Genomic DNA, 19250 nt, shown 5'->3' on the forward strand with positions numbered 1-19250 from the left:
CGGGGATCATGTTATCAGGCAGGCGGGCAGGCATGGTGATGGAGCATCAGCTGCGAGTTCACATTTTGATGTATAAACAGAAAGCAGAGAGGGCACACTGGGAATGACTTTTTTTTTTTTTGAAATGTCAGAGCCCCACCGCAGTAACATAATCCCTTTACCAAGATCATCAATTGGGGAGACCAAGTATTCAAATGCCCAAGACATATTCTAGGAGACATCTCCTTCAGATCATTACAGTTGGCTACAGGTTGTCATATATATCCTTCATTAGGTTGTTAGGTTGCCTCTATTGCTAGTTTCTTCAGGGCCTTCATCATGAAAAACACTGAACTTTATTAAAGGTCTTCTGTTCATCTAATGAGATGATCATGAGGTTTGCGTATTATATTTACTGACTTAGCGAATGATCTCTTTTTAATGAATTACTGTTTTTGGATTGCAAGTTTAATTTTTGTAACTGAGTATATTTGGACAGTATTACAATATTGGGTTCTCTTTTGTCCTTATTAGTAATTTAGAGATCCTTTTAGGATTCTCAAGTGTTTAATCCAAGTAAGCTGATGCATGCCTTTCATCCTAGCCCTGAGGAGGCTGAACCAGGAATATTGTGAGTTTGAGGGTAGCCTGCGTTACACAGGGAGACTGACTCAGAAAAGAAACAATAAAAACAACAACAAAAAGTACTCATTTTTTTTCTCACTAAAGAAACTGGGTAGGATGGGGCAATCTCCCCCTTTTAGAGGAGAAGGAGGAGAGAAGAAGAGGAGTGTACAAGGGGTACTGGGAGGAGAGAGGGGGACCTGCAATCAGGATGTAAAGTGAATAAATAAATTAAACAATAAAGGAGTTAGGTAAAAATGAAGGTGAAGTGACTCAGTGGATGAAAGCATTTGCTGCTGAGTCTGACGACCTGCATTTGATTGCTGAGACCCCGATATGGAAGGAGAGACTTGACTTCTACAAGCTGTCCTTTGACTTTCAGATGCACACCCTTGGCACATGCCTGTTCCAGATTATACACATAAAATAGTTTTTTAGCATTTGAGCTTTAATAGGTTATGTTCCATAAGATCACTCAGCCCAAATTGTACAAAATTTCAGGAATGCAAACTAACATGGGTATTAATGTACTGTCTTTTTTTCTCCAAATGCCCAAATAGACAACAAAACTTGAGAAAGTCAGATCCAGGGTCCATTTGCATTGGTTAATATTTATTTCATGAAATCCAGGGCTTTTAGTCAGTAGGCACCTACATGCTCATTTAAAAAATCTAGACAATGTCACCTGTTATTATTGAAATCATTTCTTGTAGGAAGTCAGATAGAAGCAGTGTGCAAATGATACAAATAAAAATACTGTCTGTCCCCTCCAGGTCTTTCTATCTCCCCCTTCTTCCATAATGATTCCAGCATTCTGCCCAAAGTTTGGCTATGAGTCTCAGTATCTTCTTCGATACTCTAATGGGTAGAGTCTTTCAGGGGTCCTCTGTGGAAGGCTCCTGTCTTGTTGTCTTCTACTTCCGATGTCCATCCTGTTTGCCCTTCTGAATGAGGATTGAGCATTGTCCCTACGGTTGTCCTTGTTGTTTAGCTTCTTTAGGGCTATAGATTTTAGTATGTTTATCCTATATTATATGGCTAATATCCACTTATAAATGAGGAACTCCACAAGGAGAACAACAGAGCCAAAATACCTGGGCCCAGGGGTCCCTGCAGAGACCAATACTCTAACCAAGGACCATGCATGGAGAGGACCTAGACCCCCTGTTCAAAGGAAGCCCATTGGCAGCTCAGTTTCCAAGTGGGTTCCCTAGTAAGGGATACAGGGTCTGTCTCTGACATGAACTTAGGGGCCAGCTCTTTAATCACCTCTCCCCCACCCCGCCGTTTGGTGGGGGGGGGGGTGCAGTCTTGCCAGGCCACAGAGGAAGTTGATGCAGCTAGCCTTGAGACCAGATAAGCTAGGGTTAGATAGAAGGGGAGAAGGTTCTCTATCAGGGAACTAGGGAAAAGGCATAGGGAGGGGCTTCAGCGGGGATACAAAGTGAATAGATTGTAATAAATAAATATATAAATTAAAGTAAATTAAAAAATACTGTATGTTATAATGGGTTTTTTTAATTATAGGAAAGAGGAATTCACCTTTTAATGGCTCAGACAATAAAAGGGAGTTCATTAGCATAGTTAGAAACTCAGTGGTTGAGCTTGTTTATTTAAGTCATAACTGCATTTATTGGCACAGGTGTATGATAAGACCTTATTGTATGTGTTAGTATAATTTTTCTATTTCTGTGCGTTCAGGGTAGATTACTCTCAGCAGTTTTAGATCTGTATCCTTTTAGTTTAGCAGTCTTGTTTTTTGTTGTTTTTGTTCTTTGAGACAGGGTTTTTCTATGCAGTGTTGGCTGTTCTTGAGCTCACTATGTAGATCAGGCTGGCCTCAAATTCAGAGAGCTTTCTGCCACTGTCTCCTAAATGCTAGGATTAAAAGCATGCACCATCATATCTGCCCCCCACCCCCTTTTTAAGATACTTTTTAATAGCAGCAAAAGTTTGAGTATAGATTCTCCTTGATCAGCCTATCTAGGAAGAATGAAATAAATTTGGTTACAATTGATTTCCCTTTTTCTTCTGTGCATGAAGAATGAGGTCAGTCCAGTTAAATTGTATCAGTTGACAAGGGATGAATTTCAAAGTAGGACATAGAAGAAAAAACAGAGTACTTTTGGCAGACTGACAAATGTCGCTAGTACCACTATGAGATTTTGCCATGTGAAACTTCATTTTCCCCTCCCATTTGTTAATTTCTGTGAAATGTGTTCTCTTTTACGACCTATTTGGCTTTTACTCAGTGTTGATTTACTGTAGGTAAAGCATGAACTCTTGTTCTGCTTGTGATGTAGATCAGCTGGCATGTACTCTTTCTGCAAAATGTTTCTTTACTTCTTTTTTTAACTTATTTTCTTATATTAAATAATAAAAATGGTTTATTTACTATATTAATAATTATTGTATAATTATAAATAAGTATATAGATAATTATTATGTTGTATAGCATATACAAATGTATAGATAATAATTATGTATTTTACATAATAATAATAGTTTTTCAAGACAGGGTTTTTCTGTATAACCCTGGCTGTCCTGGAACTTTCTCTGTAGACTAGGCTGGCCTTGAATTTGGAGATCTATTTGTCTCTGACTTTTTCGTAGTGGGATTAAAGATATCTACCACCACACCCACTTTTAGCAGTTTTGCAAGGACTATCCTGTTATTAAGATGGATATACATAGAGTTGTTGTTATGAGCTTGAAATTTATTCTAATTGTGGTTAGAAGATGGGTTTTTGAGTTTTTTTTCTTTCTTTTTTATTTGGTAAACTTTTTTTGAAGCCTGAGGCAATGACAAATAAATCTAGGGAAGTGGGAAGTGCACTCAAGTTTCTTTATTATTCAGGAAGGGAGTAGAATACAATGTGTTGAGTGAAGCATTGTGGAACAGCAGGTAAAGTAGCTGAGATGTAACTGAGGGGGGCTTATTGCTGGAAATCATACTCCAGCATAGGGCTCTTCTATTGAAAAAGAAGGTCCTGAGTTCAGTTCTTGGGTTAAGTACATCTGTAGGGATTAAGTCATAGTTATTCATTGTGTCAGTTGGAGCAGTAGATGGCATAGCCTCACTGTAAGATGTAACTCTGCTGTTGACTCTTGCCAGAGGCCATAGGGCCACAATTAGAACTGGCTAAGTGTATTCACTCCTATTAGTGAGCAGAATCTGCTGGTTGAAATAACTGTAGGAAATAAAGGGGGGAAATGGAATACTGATTATTATTACAAATTTAAAAAAGACTTAGGTTGTGAGTGTTTTATATGCATTTATGTACATGCATGCTGTGCCCTCAGAGTTCAGAAGAGGGTGTTGGATCCCCTGGGACTGAGTTACAGTCACTTGTGAACCTTCAAGTGGGTGCTAAGGAATTGAACCTGGTTACTCTCCAAGAACAGCTAGTACTCTTAACCACTAAGCTAGTGTTCAGCCCCTAAACTTACTAGTTTAAAGGCATGATTGTGGTAGTAGTGTTTTAAACAAACAATAAATAGATTTGCAGTAAATGTTTGTATGAAAAAATGCTGTATGAGAAGTGTGTCACAAAGCTAAATTCCGAAACATACAGAGTCAATGTAATAAATGCTGTGGAAGATACAAAGTGAAAGTAATGTGAATGACATTAGTCTGAAAAGATTAGGCTTATTAGGCTTCTTCAGGATGAGTAAGGAAGCAACAGGACTTAAAACAATTAAGAAATTGAATGGGCACTGTAAGATCTAGTGGATATGAAAGTTACAGACTTTAGAAGTGAAAGATACAATATAATTTAAAAAGCGTAACAACATGAAAGAGAGATAATGTCACTAGAATGTCATTTTTCTTTTTTTAAAAATTTATTTTTGATATCGGCTCAGGATTAGACCAGACTTGCTTTGTACTTGTAATGATTTTCCTGCCCTTGCTCAAATGCTGCTGTTGCGGGTGTGTGCTACCATGCCCGCATGTGCTACCATGTTTTCAGTACTGATCTATAAACCAAGGCAGTATCAAAATACAAGTTGTCATATAATTTCCATCTGTGTGCTTTGGCACATACACGCAAAATAAATACATACAAATATAATTAAAACATTAGCCACCTGTTGTTAGGAAATGTGTTCTGCAGATACAGCTGAAAATTGGTTGATATCCAGAATAAAATGTTAAAAAATATTACACAGATTGATAAGGAAAAGACATCTCATAAAGAAAAACAATCAAAAAAACCAAAAAACCCAAACCAGCAGCTGGAATGGCAAATGAAAGGATTAGAGTAACCCAGACATAATAAAATCAGAGAGATGCAAAGTAAAATGAACTAGCCTCTTAAATCTGTTTTGATTGTGCGGTGTGTGTGTGTGTGTGTGTGTGTGTGTGTGTTTGTGTGTTTGCAGCACAACATCCATGTGGAGGTCAGTGGACAATTTGAATGAGTTGGTTTTTTTTTATTCTATCATGTGGCTTCCCAGACATCAAAGTTAGGGCATCAGGCTTGGGGCTAAGCACCTTTATCCAAATAGCCAGTTCACTAGGCTTCTTTTCATACGTTAGATTGCTGGACACTAAATTCTGACAATATTAATGTTTGATAAAGAGGCAGAAAATTTCACACTTTCACATGTGCTGTCAGAACTATTGTTTGGACAGCTTTTTTTTTTTTTTAATTTTCTTTTATAATACCTGATTTTTAACAGGTATCTCCAAACTAGATATTTCACTGGTGTGTGCAAAGAAATTTTTAACAGAGATATATCACTGTTTTAGTGTAGTGTTGGAAATAGTTTCAGTATTCACTGAAAGGACAGTGTGTTGATAAACAGTGGCAAAATTATGCACTGGGATATGATTTGGTATTTACTGAACTTGAAAGGATCAGCACACTGTTAAGTATAATGTGATATCATTTCTTAAAGGTTAAAAACATGAAAAAGTATTATATGTATTTATGGAAACATAAATAAACATATTTTACATAACATATTTATATGTTTATGTTTCCATGAATACATATAATTTATACATATACATAATAAATATATCAGCATAATACCAACCTCAAGATAATGGTCATCTCTGTAGAGCAAGTTTATAACTATTTGAAACTTGCATTTGAGCTGTGGATTCATGGCTACCTTTTATGTGTTCATCTGTTTAAATACCATCTAGGATAAAAATAAAGGTAATTTCTTGATCAGAGGTCTTTACAGAGTATATGGTAGCAAAAAATTGAGGTAACTGAATTTTTTATGTTTTAGAAAAGAGTATATTAGGAACTAGAGAGATGGCTCAGTGGTCAAGAGCATTTGCTGTTTTTCCAGAGGTATCTAGGTAATTTCCATTACCCATGTCTGGTGGCATGCAACTGCTTATGACTCAAAGTCCAAGGGATCCAGCGCTCTCTCTGGCCACTACCAAGACCCACACAGATGTGTAACACACACACACACACACACACACACACACACACACACACACACACACGCACATATATATGCATACACCTAAATAAAAGTTAAAAAATTGCACATTACCATAGTAGCATATATGCCCAGAACTTTGGAGGTAGAGGCAGGAGAATCAGAGGTTCAAGGTATCTTTATATACATAGTGATTTCAAGGCCAATTTGGCTAATATGAGATCATGTTTCAAGTAGAATCTTTTTTAAAAGCCCTTATTTTTATGTTAAAGAATGAGATAAGTAAAATGAGAAAGATAACAGAAGTTTTTTGTGATGTTTCTGTATGTGTTTGTGTAGGAGTTGGCTAGAGACCCAGTGTTGGGAGTCTTCCTCGTCTCTGTTTTTCCTTGCAGGGTCTGTCACTGAACTGACCTCACTGATCTGACTAGAGAGGCTGGCTGCAAAGCTCCAGGGATCCACCCTTTGCTGCTTCTGCTCCTGGGGTTACAGATACATACCGTCATGTCTGACCCTTTACATGAGCTCTAGGGATCCAAACTTGTGTGACAAGCACTGTAATACTCCCTTAGACCAATTGTTTGTTTTAACTTGGTGGGTCTAAATTACAGTGAAGATAAAAAGCTTTTGTTGTTCTTAGAAAGGTTGTCTCTCTCTCTCTCTTTTTTTTTTTTTTTTTTTTTTTGTAGATAGCAGGAAGATAGAAAAGAGATAGAAATAAATTGTGAGCTAGAGAAATCATTTGAAGGAAATGTGTTTTTTTTGTTTTTTTTTTTGTGTAAGTTGTAAAAGTTGAAATCATCCATCTGGAAGTAGTGTATGTGGAATTTTTAAATTGAAGGATATGAAGAATGGAATCAAGTTGATAAAAGTAGAACCAGTAGCATTGAAGGACAAAGTAGGGCATTACAATAAACTTTGTAACAGTACTTACTTGTATAATCTTGTCAACTTCAGCTTAATAAGTTAAGGCCATGATCTTTGCATTGAACCTGTTAAATCAGGTCCAGAATTCCCTAAAAATGTATGAGTAGTAGTAAGTAGGTTTCTTAGTGTTTCTTGCTTATAACTTCAATTTCTGTTTCCGCCTCATCTTTAATGTTTTAGTGAGTTTCCCAAAACATTTGTTCTATTGATGGCATTCATTCTTGTTTCTGCATTTTTCTTATGAAATTTTGTGTGTTAGATGATTGATTAGCTTTGTGTAATTATTCTGTCCCCTTAATTCAGTCTTGAGTGAGAGTCTTCAAAGATATCGCAGAAAGATAATTTGTTATTCCTTTTTGTATAATTGTTGAATAATAAAATAGTGAAACTTTTTTTCCATATTAATGTTTTTAGAAATTACCCCGACTTGGACAGTAAAACTTAATGTTATATGGTTTCAATAAGACTATTTTCAGTACTTGCTACTTTTTTTCTCCCCCTTGGAAATAGGATCTCATATAATTCAAGCTGACCATAAAGTTACCAGATAACCAAGGATAGCTCTGAACTCTTTTTGTTGCCTTTACCTCTCAGTGTTGGTATTACAAGCATGTGCCACCATGTTTGGCTTAATACTTGTTCACACACACACACACAGAGAGAGAGAGAGAGAATGTGTTTTCAGAAAGCTGCAGTCAGTATGCTTGTTAAGGCTTTCATTTTGGGGTACAAAAACTGATATTGAATGTGACTACTCAGTGTTTCTATTTTTTTGTGTTCCAGTTCTTTTGCCAAGAAAATGGTTTGCCCATTCCTGAGCACATACTGTCCTTTCTAATGGGACAAGATCCAATATGAATGTAAGTGATGGAGGAAGACGACGCTTTGAGGATTATGAACACACATTACGGATATATCCTGGGACAATTTCAGAAGGAACGATTTACTGTCCAGTTCCTGCCAGAAAAAACTCCACAGCTGCTGAGGTGATTGACTCTCTTATAAACAGACTTCACCTAGACAAAACAAAATGCTATGTTTTAGCAGAGGTAAAGGAATTTGGTGGAGAAGAATGGATACTCAATCCAACCGACTGTCCAGTTCAACGAATGATGTTATGGCCCCGAATGGCTTTGGAAAATCGTTTGAGTGGAGAGGACTACCGCTTTCTTCTGAGAGAGAAAAACCTGGATGGGTCAATCCATTATGGTAGCCTCCAGTCATGGCTACGGGTAACTGAGGAACGCCGCAGGATGATGGAACGAGGTTTTCTCCCACAGCCTCAACAGAAAGACTTCGATGATTTATGTAGCTTACCTGATTTGAATGAGAAAACTCTCTTAGAAAACCTAAGGAATCGCTTTAAGCATGAGAAAATTTATACTTATGTTGGCAGTATTCTAATAGCTATTAATCCATTTAAATTTCTTCCTATTTATAACCCCAAATATGTCAAAATGTATGATAACCACCAGCTGGGAAAACTTGAACCCCACATATATGCTGTGGCTGACGTAGCTTATCATGCTATGCTTCAACGCAAAAAGAATCAGTGTATTGTGATTTCAGGAGAGAGTGGTTCTGGGAAGACTCAAAGCACAAACTTTCTTATTCATCACCTGACTGCCCTCAGTCAGAAAGGGTTTGCCAGTGGAGTAGAACAGATTATTCTTGGAGCTGGACCAGTGCTTGAGGTAAGGTACATAGAAATACTTTTCTATTCCTTCCTTCTCTTCTTCCCTCCTTCCTTCTTTTCTCTCTTTTTTTTCTTTCTCTTTCTTTTTCTCTTTCTCTCTCTCTTGTTCCTTCTTCCTCCTCCTCCTCCTCCTCCTCCTCCTCCTCCTCTTCCTCCTCCTCTTCTTCTTCTTCTTTTTTTTGTAAAGGCAAAGTCTTTCTACAAAACCCTAGCTGTCCTTGAACTCACTACGTAGACCAAGCTGGCCTCGAACTCATGGAGCCACACCAATCTCAGCTTCCTTAGTGCTGGGATTAAAGGTATGTGTTACAACAGTAAGCTTGAAATAATTTTTTTAAGTAGTCAAGAAAAATTGGTATATGTGAGAAGATGAAATAGAACTACAAGACAGACAATTGTAGTGACAAGGGAAGCTGGAAAATGGTAGAGACAAAATGTAACTGATAAGAAAAAAATAAAATTAAAAAAAAATGGTAGAGACAAGGCAGGTGTGATACTAATAATTTTTTTTTAAAGCAATTCTCATAGGAGTTAGCTACACTCCTACAGTGATTGCTACTCTTACTTGTCATGTGCAAACCATGGATTCTATCACTAGTACCACCCAAAACAAACAAAAAAAAGAGTTTCTTTGAGCCATGGGAATAGTAGCTTATCCCTTTTCAATGAAGCAGAGCTTGAGGAAGAAGGTGAAAACTAGAATTTAATAGAATGTGATACTTCTGGAAATAAATAAATAAATTTCTCCGGTAGTTGTGAATATTAGTTTTGTTACTCCTATTTGGTTGTTTTCATGACTTGGAAACTAATATTCAAAATACTGTATTTTTTTCCCCATGCAATCATTGTTTTCTGTGGTTCTGATTGACTGGGGACTTTTAAAGAAGCCTACACATATTAATGCTCTCAGGCTTTTATTTGAGGTTTTAGGTGCTTGTTGAAGACCCCTTCCTTTTTTTCCCCCTCAGTCTGCTAAGTATCAACCTCACTTTTTTATTTTCTGCTGTCATGCAGACTCACATTCAAACACAAGTCCGAGCTCTTTACTGGACATTCGTATATTCTTTGACACATGTCTCTTGCATGCACATGGCTTTCTACATGTATAAGCAATTGTTAATACCTTTTTTGAGACATTCTATATTTTTGTATATTAGCATTTTGTCTGCATATGTGTGTACTGCTGGCAGAGGCCAGAAGAGGGTATTGGATCTCTTGGAGCTGGAGTTCCAAATGGTTATTATTCCCACCAGAGTTTTCTGAATTAAATCCTGGTCCTCTCTAAGAGCACCTAGTGCTTTTAATCACTGAGCCACCTCTCCAGCCCTGTCTGTCACACCTTGTCAAGCCCATTTTATGCAGGTAATTTACAAGGTGCCCCCCCCCCCCCCACTTTATTATTATCAGCTTAGGGAGAGACAAACATGGTGATAATGGGTATGGAGAGGCTGTTTTCAGTTGAGTGATCAGTGACTCAGTTCAGGTAATGAAAACCCTTAAAGTGAGATTTTTTTTCCTGGAAAATGCTGGACAAGTTAAATCGTGACGAGCAGTGCTATGGAAGACCCTCAGCTCTGTTCTGGTGGTGTCTAGAATGTTTTATAAAAAATCGTTGTGGGGTGTACTCTTTTACTGTGGAGGTAGGGAGGAATGAATAATAATAGATACAAATTTTAAGCGCCTATTTAAAAATAAAAACACAAATTTAGCTGGTATCTTAAGTGTGCATTAATTGAGGATTATTGATGATCCTGTCTACTTAATAAAGTTCTTTTAAAAATCTTCTATGGACAGTTCTTGTCTGAAGTCTTGTTTCTTGTATGAAGGAGGATTTTCAGAGTTCCTTATTTTGACAGTTTTACTAACGTCTGTGGTGAAGAAATAGGATTGTTGGATCATTTTTTAAGAGTAAAGTTAGAGTGGTTCTGTTATTTTGATTTCTCACCAGCAAATATTAATAGCAGCATTTGTCTTTGTAATTTTTTTCTAGCCATTCTGATAGGTACATACTGGCACTGTATTGGGTACCTTGAGGTCTTGACTGTAGTCTTACAATACCGTGTTTCCCATATGTATTTGCTGTCTCCTGTGGTGAAGTGTCTACAAGACGCTCTCAACATGGTCCGGAAGGGTTTCACCCGATTGACAGATTTGCATTTCAACAAAAAATTAAACAACAGGGAAACTTTCTGCTTCCATTATTAAGTGTTACATACCCAGCCTCATTGGTGCAAATCTGTAATCATAACACTTTGGAGGTGGAGGTCAGCCTGGACTACAGTGAGATTGTCTTTAAAACAAAACAAAAAGTTGCACATGTGAAAAGAAGAATAGTATACTGTGAAACAATATTTTTTCTCTAATCCTGCTTGTTTTCCTCTCTTTTGCTAAACTTAAATGATAAAGACTTAATTTTTTTATTTTGTTATATTTTTATAAATTTCTTGAGAAAATGTTTTTTTATAGTGGACAAAGGAAGGACAGAATTGACAAATTATTTAAGGCGTTCAAATCTCACTATTGCTAAAAGTTATATATTGACAAAGAGTAAGTGTGTGTGTGTATGTGTATCTCACAATTTTCTTGATAGTGTTGGACAGCCCGAGCTCTTCCCATCTGTTATTCAGAATGATGTAGTGGATTACAAACATTCACAAGTGCTATTTCTAGAGATTTTCAGGAATAGATATTTGCTATGTCACTGTATCATAATTTATAGTACTCATTACACTCTCACAGTAATTGACATACATAGACAGTGTTTCTCAGACTTACATTGTGTCTTGACTACTCTGGTACCTGTAGGAGTAGAAGTATCAGTTAAGTTTATTTCTTCACTGTGTGAGTGTGTGTATAATTAGAGATATGTGATTTTTATTGAATTTTACAAGGAAACCTGTCAGTGAATCATCTCAAAATCAAAGTTTTTTAAAGATACTGTGAGCAGGCCATTCTAGGCTGTAGATAATTTATTTTTGGTGGCATTGATACACATTATTAGCTCCTGCTTTTACAAAAGTTATAATTTTATTGAGTTATAACTTATAAGTTACATTTAGAATGTACAGTTTAATGAATGCATAAATATGTAAAATATATATATACCCATCTAACTGTCATATAATAAAGCTTCAGAATATTTTTTAAAAATATTTGTTTGTTTGTTTATATATGTGTGGATGTTAAAGTGCTACCCGCATTTGTGGAGGTCAAAAATCAGCTTCTGGGAGTCTGCTTTCTTCTCCCACCACGTGAGACCTGGTGACCAAACCCACATTGCAGGTTTTCTGGCAAGAGCCTTTGCCTCCAAAGCCATCTTGCTGGTCCCAGAATATCTTTCTCAACCATTGGTCCTGTGGACATAGCCCAATTCTATCTTCATTCTCAGACAACCTCTAGTTTACTTCTTTTTACTATTTTATCCTTTTTAGAATTGGATCTAGATAGATTATGTAATTGTACTCTATGTCTAATTTGTTTTGCTTAACATAGTGTTGACTGTTCTTCATTGGTATTGTTTCATTAATTCTTCTTTATTGCTGGCCATTATTCCATTGCCTGGTATATACTTTAGGTAATGATACAGAGAGCTTTTAGTTCTTATCTGTATAATAATAGTTTTGTTTTAAATAGATAAGTATAGTACTTTAATGAAACTTCATTTATATACTTCTAGAATGATCAGTTTTAATGTAATATTTTCTTAGCCTCTTATTTCAGCAAAATGCTTTAGTATAAATCTACGAAGAGGGCCTGGACAGATGGCTCAGAGGTTAAGAGGACTGGCTGTTTTTCCAAAGGTCCTGAGTTCAAATCACAGAAACCACATGGTGGCTCACAATCATCCATAGTGAGATCTGGTGCCCTCTTCTGGCCTGTAGCCACACATATAGCAAGAATAATTAATAAAATATATCTTAAAAATTAATTTAAGAATAAATTTGCTATCTTTGGAATATGAAGAAATCTTGATGTTAATGAAATTATTTTTTAAAAGAATTTGTTAGTTTTTAATGAGCCTCTTTGTGTGGCTTCAAGCCACTAGCATACTCCAACCCCCGAAACCTCCTCCAACAAACAGACAAACAGACAAACAAACAGATAAGCAAACAAACACCCACCTCACACCTTTACTTTTCTCCTTAACTCTTCTGCATGAGCATTGGTCTTCACAGGCGGCTTACGCAGCAGTATTAGTGGCGAGGCATTTAGCCATGTTTGCTCGCTGACCAATGTCCAGTTTCCCAAGGTTGTCAGGCAGAAGCTCTAGTTCCTCTTTATCGGTAATGCCGTTTAGGGTCACCTGACGATGTTATTTGTTGTATTTGGTCCTGTGGTGAATGCCATCAACATTTTTCTGGCCTCCTGGGTGCTTCTGTTGCTTACAGATTTGGCTGTTGCTATGGTTGCCATGTCTCTGAAGTTGCCAGGGTTAAAGAAACATTTTTTTTGTTTTTGTTTTTAATTTTTTGGTTGTTGTTGTTGTTTTTTTTTTGGTTTTTTTGTTTTTTTTTTTTTTTTAAAAAGGGTTTTTTCAAAAAAAAAAAAAAAAAAAAAAAGACAGGGTTTCTCTGTGTAGCCTTGGCTGTCCTGGAATTCACTCTGTAGACCTGGCTGGCTTCAAACTCACAGAAATGCTCCTGCTTCTGTGCTGGAGTGCTGGGTTTAAAGGTGTGTACCACCACTACCCAGCAAAGAAGCATGTTTTTATTTTACTAATTTTGTGTGAGTGTGAATGTATGAATATGTGTGTAGGTAGACGTGCCTGTAGAGATAGAAATAGAAAACAGACAGGACACTGTACCTCCACACTGTATTTTATTTCTTTGAGGTAGGGTCTCCTACTAAATCTGGAACTAATGGATGTCCAGCAAGCCTCAGCCTTCCTCCTCTCTGTCTCTTGTTGTGTTGGCATCACAGCTGTTGTGTGTGTGTCACCACACTGGGCTGTTACCCTGGGTTGTTACAATCTGAATAGAATACAATCATGCCTGTACAATAAATGGTCTTAACTGAGTCATTCATTCATTCATTCATTCATTCATTCATTCATTCATTCATTCACTTTTTTTGAGTAAGGGTTTCTCTCTGTAGTCCTGGCTGTTCTGGACTCTTTGTAGACCAGGCTGACCTTGAACCTACAGAGATACACCTGCTTCCCCATTGATGGTGTGTGCCATCATGCCCAGCAGTCCAAGTTATTTTTTTCAGTCTTTTGTATTAGGCTTTAAAAATTGAGATTTATTTTATTGAATTAGTATACAGTGAAAATCATTTTTTCTTTTCCTTTTTTTTTTTTTTTTTTGTGACAGGGTTTCTATGTGTAGCCTTGGCTGTCCTGAAACCTACTCTGCAGACTAGACTGGCCTTGAACTTACAGAGATCTGCTTGCTTCTGCCTCACTTGTGCTGGGATTAAAGCGTATGTGCCACCACTGCCTGGTTCATTATTTTATTCTACTTCAATTATGAATGATTCTAAATATATCAATAAATTGCTTTAGTCTTTAAGCAATGTTTAAAAATTATTTTTAAATAAAAATTATTTATTTTGACAGGCCTTTGGAAATGCAAAGACAGCTCATAATAACAATTCAAGTCGTTTTGGCAAGTTTATTCAAGTAAATTACCAAGAAACAGGCACTGTACTTGGGTAAGTATTGCCATTTAGAAGCAATAGATTTTTGGTACATATATATGCATATACACACACACACATGTATACACATATTTGGTATATACACACACACACATATATATATACATACATACACACATGCATGCCACACATACACACACACACAGATCTATTTTATTTTCAGTATATGTGTATATCACTTGAATGTAGTACTCTTGGAGGACAGAAGAGAGGCCATCAGATTACCTGGAACTGGAGTTATAGATGGTTGTTAGCTGCCATGTGAGAACTAGGAATTGAATTCAGGTTCTTTGAAAGAGCAGCCAGTACTGTTTATTGGTATGTTATTTCTCCAGTCCCTGGAACATATTTTTATTTTAGTTATTATTAGTTTTATAGGCTATGAATTGAATTGGAATCTGCATAAAAGTTTCCTCACTTTTTGGTGGTTTTGAATAGAAGATGGTGAGACTAATTACAATTCTTACCATGCTTAACAGTTGCAAGCATTTATGTTTATACTATACATTTTCAAAGATTTATTTTCAAGTCAGAAAAATGGCTCTTTAGTTAATTGTATTTTTTAATGTAATCATACTTTTCTACATATTTGCATTAGTGTGCTCCTAATTTAGGTATTTGATTTTGATATAGTAAAAATCCTTACATATTCTATGATTAGTCATTTGATTGTTCCAGCAATGTATTTTATAGGTTAAAAATTTAATAAAGTTTTCTTTAGACCAGTTTTAAATTCACAGCAGAAGGAAATGGAAATTACAGAGAGTTCCCATTTGTCATTTCCATCTTTACAAGCATAGCTTTCCTTGGTATATCTTTTGTTAGTGTGGTCTGTTTGTTAAAGTTGGCGAGCAGTCTTACGCGTTTTTATTAATTGTGAAATCCGTAACTTGTATTAAAGTTTGTGTGTTGTGTTGTACATTCTATTAGCTTTGAGAAGTGCAGGGATCATAGTCTCCATTTTAGTACATACAGCATAGTTTTACTTTGCTAAAAATCTTTCGAGTTTGATTTATTCAGCCCTGCTACCTTCCAGTCTAGGTATCTACTGAACTTTTACTATCTCCATATTACTTTTTCCAAAATGTAGAGTTGGAATCATATTGCATGTAGCCTTTTCAGGACGGATTCTTTAAGTTAACGGTGTACTTAAGGTTCTTCTATAGGTGTTGCCTGCTTTCATTGGTTTAACATTTAGTTTTGCAATTATTTTAGAGATGATTAACATCTTTGTACTTTTTAGAATCACATTTTTTGTATATTTGAGTTTATGTTAAGTATTTATTATGAGTGTATAGTTTTTTCTGCTTGTTGTGTGAAACTATTGATTTATTTTTATTTTTTTATATTAATTATAGTTTATTCATTTTGTATCCTAACTGTAGCCTCCTCCCTTCTTCCCTCCCAATCTTACTCTCCCTTCTTCCTGTCCTCCCATGCCCCTCTCCAAGTCCACTGATAGGGGAGGACCTCCTCTCCTTCCACTGGACCCTAGTCTATTAGGTCTCATCAGGAGTGGCTGCATTGTCTTCCTCTGTGGCCTGGTAAGGCTCTTTCCCCCTCAGGGGGATGTGATGAAAGAGCCAGCCACTGAGTTCATGTCAATGACAGTCCCTGTCCCCCTTACAAGGGAACCCACTTGGATACTGAGCTGCCAAGGCCTTTGTAGAGGATATTTAAAAGCCAGGACACAGGCTGGAGACAAGGCTCAATGGTTAAGAGCACTGTCGGTTCTACCAAAGGTCCTGAGTTAAATTTTCAGCAACCACATGGTGGCTCATAACCACCTATACAGGTATCTGATGCCCTCTTCTGGCATGCAGTTGTACACACAGATAGAACACTCATATACATAAAATAAATAAAAACAAGCCACTACAAATATCACTGTAATAATCTTTTTGCCCTTTATGTCAATACTGTTTTTTCCACTAAGCAAAATTTTACCTAAAGAATTAATTAAACATTGATTTTTGTCTTGAGTTTATGTTAGTCTTGCACATTAAGTATTAGCATAGGTATTTTTAGGATCTATGTAGATAACATGTCTTTATCCTGAAATACATTGATACTGCAGTTTTTTTTCTCTAATACTGAATTGTTTTGCGTTCCAGGAAAAATGGTCAGTATAAACACATACATACATATAAACTATTTTTCTATTTGATGGTTTTTATTACGATTTTTGTACCCCTATTAGTAAGTTGATAACTTCTCCGTGTTATTTAAATTAAATCTCAGTCTTCTGCATTTCTGAATTTAAATTAAAAAAAAAAAAAAAAGCATGGCCCAAACTACTGTGTATACAGTGTTTCTTCCCATCTGTAAAGAACCTAAAACCAATGTCACGAACAACCACAGAAGTCCACGGGAGATGTTCAGTGACAATTTCATAGGTTATTTCTTTTCTTGATTTTTTAAGTCTGACCAGTTTTGGTACTTTTTCTCTTAAAATTTGGATATAGTCAAGGAGTTAGATTTTTAGTTGTGTTTCAGAAGAGGATGGCAATAGGCAAAGTCACATAGATTGCTTTTTAGCCTCAGATATAACAGTGTATATCTTCGTGGATTAAGATAGTTTGTGAATTATGGAGTACATACCTAACTAACTTCATTGAAGGAAATGCAGGATCTTCTGTTGACTGTATGATGAGGGGTAGGGCTATGACCAGGATGTAAGTAAGTAAGTAAGTAAATAAATAAATAAAAAGTTTAAACATTTTTTTATGGTGAACAAAAGCCAAATAAGCAGCATGTATATGGATTGGGCACTATTAATTTATTTTTTTATGTATTAACCATAGATTTGTGGTGTGCATTTTGAGTATCAGGCATTGTTCTGAACATCGAAGATTAAGAAAAAAAAACATGTAAATATGTTCTTTGCCTTTGATGTTATCATTGTCTTTTGGGGAAATAGATATTAGTTGGTCATAGTAAATGATAAGTTGATTGATTAAAGTATGTTTCTGGAGGTCTTCTGCAAACCTTCCTTTGGTGTTCATGTTGAGTATTAAAATTGCCAAGTGGAAGGACTGGGAGGTCATTTTATGAGGTGAGAAATTGTTTTTAGTAAATGACTGTCATTATAACAAAGCTTGCTGTATTTGAAGAGGCAAGAAAAAATGGGTATAGCGTTGTCATAGATGTCAGTTTGGTCAAATTGAATATAAAACTGATTTATAATTATCTTGATATTGTGAAGTAAATTTTAGATAATTTTATTCAAAAAGTCAAATATGTACACAATAGGGAAAAAAATTAAATAGAACAAGGACATCCTAAGTAGATTCAACAGTGATTAGGTTTTACCATATTTAATTAATCTGTCCCTTCTTTTTCTATGCTGGTTTTAAGTAGAATCTCAGACACAGGTAATGTACTCCATACTGTGGGAAGCAGATAAATGTAGAGGCATAATATGACTAGCTCTTTCTATGAACTGATAATCATTGTACTAGGAGAACTCATGGATTAGGATGGAAAAAAAAAGAGATGTGTAGGAATTAAAAGATTGAAAGTCACCCTTTGTAATAAAATTAGACACAGGTTTATATTCAAATGATGATTGTGTTGCTGATTAATAGTATATAATTTTGATTTATTTTTATTTCTTGAAAAAGGTTTTCATTATGTATATTTTACTCTTGATATGTTCACCTGGTTATCTCATCTGCTATCCATTTGATTTTGTATTTTGAGAATTTAGCATAGATAATGCTAATATCTATAACAATTATAATGATGAATGTACTGCTGCTATCTGGAGAATGCATCTTACACTTTTTAACTGTCTAAATAAGTAAAATCTACTTTATATTAAACTTCATTATTTATATAAACTTATTTGTATTGTTTATATCAACCAATTTCATTTTCTTCCAGGGCCTATGTTGAAAAATATCTACTGGAAAAATCTAGACTTGTTTATCAAGAGCATAATGAACGGTATATTTTTTTATTTGTATAATAAGATCAAATTTGGAGCACCACACAGATTCTCTTTATGTTCTTTGTTTTAATTCATTGTATATTATGCATAGTTATTCTGTGTAACTTCTATTTCTTTCTTGGGTAGAATGCTTTTTTTTTTTTTTTAAAGGCAGTTGGAAGATTTTTATTGGATATGCAGAAATGTTATTCTTTCTCAGTTCTAGATTGGTGACAGGAAAGTAGTTTTTCAGATAACTCATTCTTCCTTGAGCAATCTACTTTCATAAGCCATGATATATTTCCTAGTGTTCTTTTTCTCAGTTGAAAGTAGTTTTAAACTAGGTGTAGTGGTTTGTTCCTGTAATCCCTGTACCTGGGAGGCCAAGGCAGGAAGATTACTATGAGTTCAAGGCCAGTTTAGGGCATGTAATAAGTACCATGTCAGCCTGGGCTATAGTGTTAGACCCTTTCTCCAAAGTCACCAGAAACAAAATGAGTTTTCAGAAAATCTCCTAATTCCATTGTCATGTTTGAGGTAGATAGAACTTTAGAAATGGTATATGTTTCAGATGAAGAAAACAAATTTAGGGAGGTAAATTAATTGCTTTATATGTTATTGTGCTACAATAAAGTTACGACTCAGAGTATGAAGTTAAATATCTCTGAACTCCCATGTATGCCTTGGGTATCTCACTTTTCTTCTTAAGTACTTAAACTCTTTCTGTATTTGTTTCAAGGCCTAAATGAAATAATACCGCTCCCCCCTAACCTCCTCCCCCTGCCCCTGCTTTCCCCTCCCAGCAGGGTTTCTCTGTGTAACAGACTTGGCTGTCCTGGAACTTGCTCTGTAAACCAGGCTGATTTCGACCTCAGAGATCTGCCTGCTTCTGTCTCCCAAGTCCTGGGATTAAAGGTGTGTGCCACAACAGTCGTTTTATCTATCTATCTATCTATCTATCTATCTATCTATCTATCTATCCATCCATCCATCCATCCATCCATCCATCCATCCATCCATCCATCCATC

General features: G+C 35.9%; 1 protein-coding gene across 3 annotated transcripts in view; it reads left to right on the forward strand.

Annotated features, from left to right (window-relative positions):
* Myo9a (myosin IXA) overlaps positions 1-19250 on the forward strand; it is a 196257-nt gene that overhangs the window by 27866 nt on the left and 149141 nt on the right. For all 3 annotated transcript variants that reach the window (XM_055621828.1, XM_055621830.1, XM_055621829.1), the window contains exons 2-4: positions 7720-8630; positions 14190-14284; positions 18176-18238. In XM_055621828.1, coding sequence (XP_055477803.1) covers positions 7791-8630; positions 14190-14284; positions 18176-18238 — 998 coding nt within the window. In that variant the 5' untranslated portion in view covers positions 7720-7790. The remainder of the gene's footprint in view (positions 1-7719; positions 8631-14189; positions 14285-18175; positions 18239-19250) is intronic.

This window comes from Psammomys obesus, unplaced genomic scaffold, assembly GCF_907164565.1.
Source record: "Psammomys obesus unplaced genomic scaffold, mPsaObe1.curated_primary_1811, whole genome shotgun sequence".
Taxonomy (NCBI): Eukaryota; Metazoa; Chordata; class Mammalia; order Rodentia; family Muridae; genus Psammomys; species Psammomys obesus.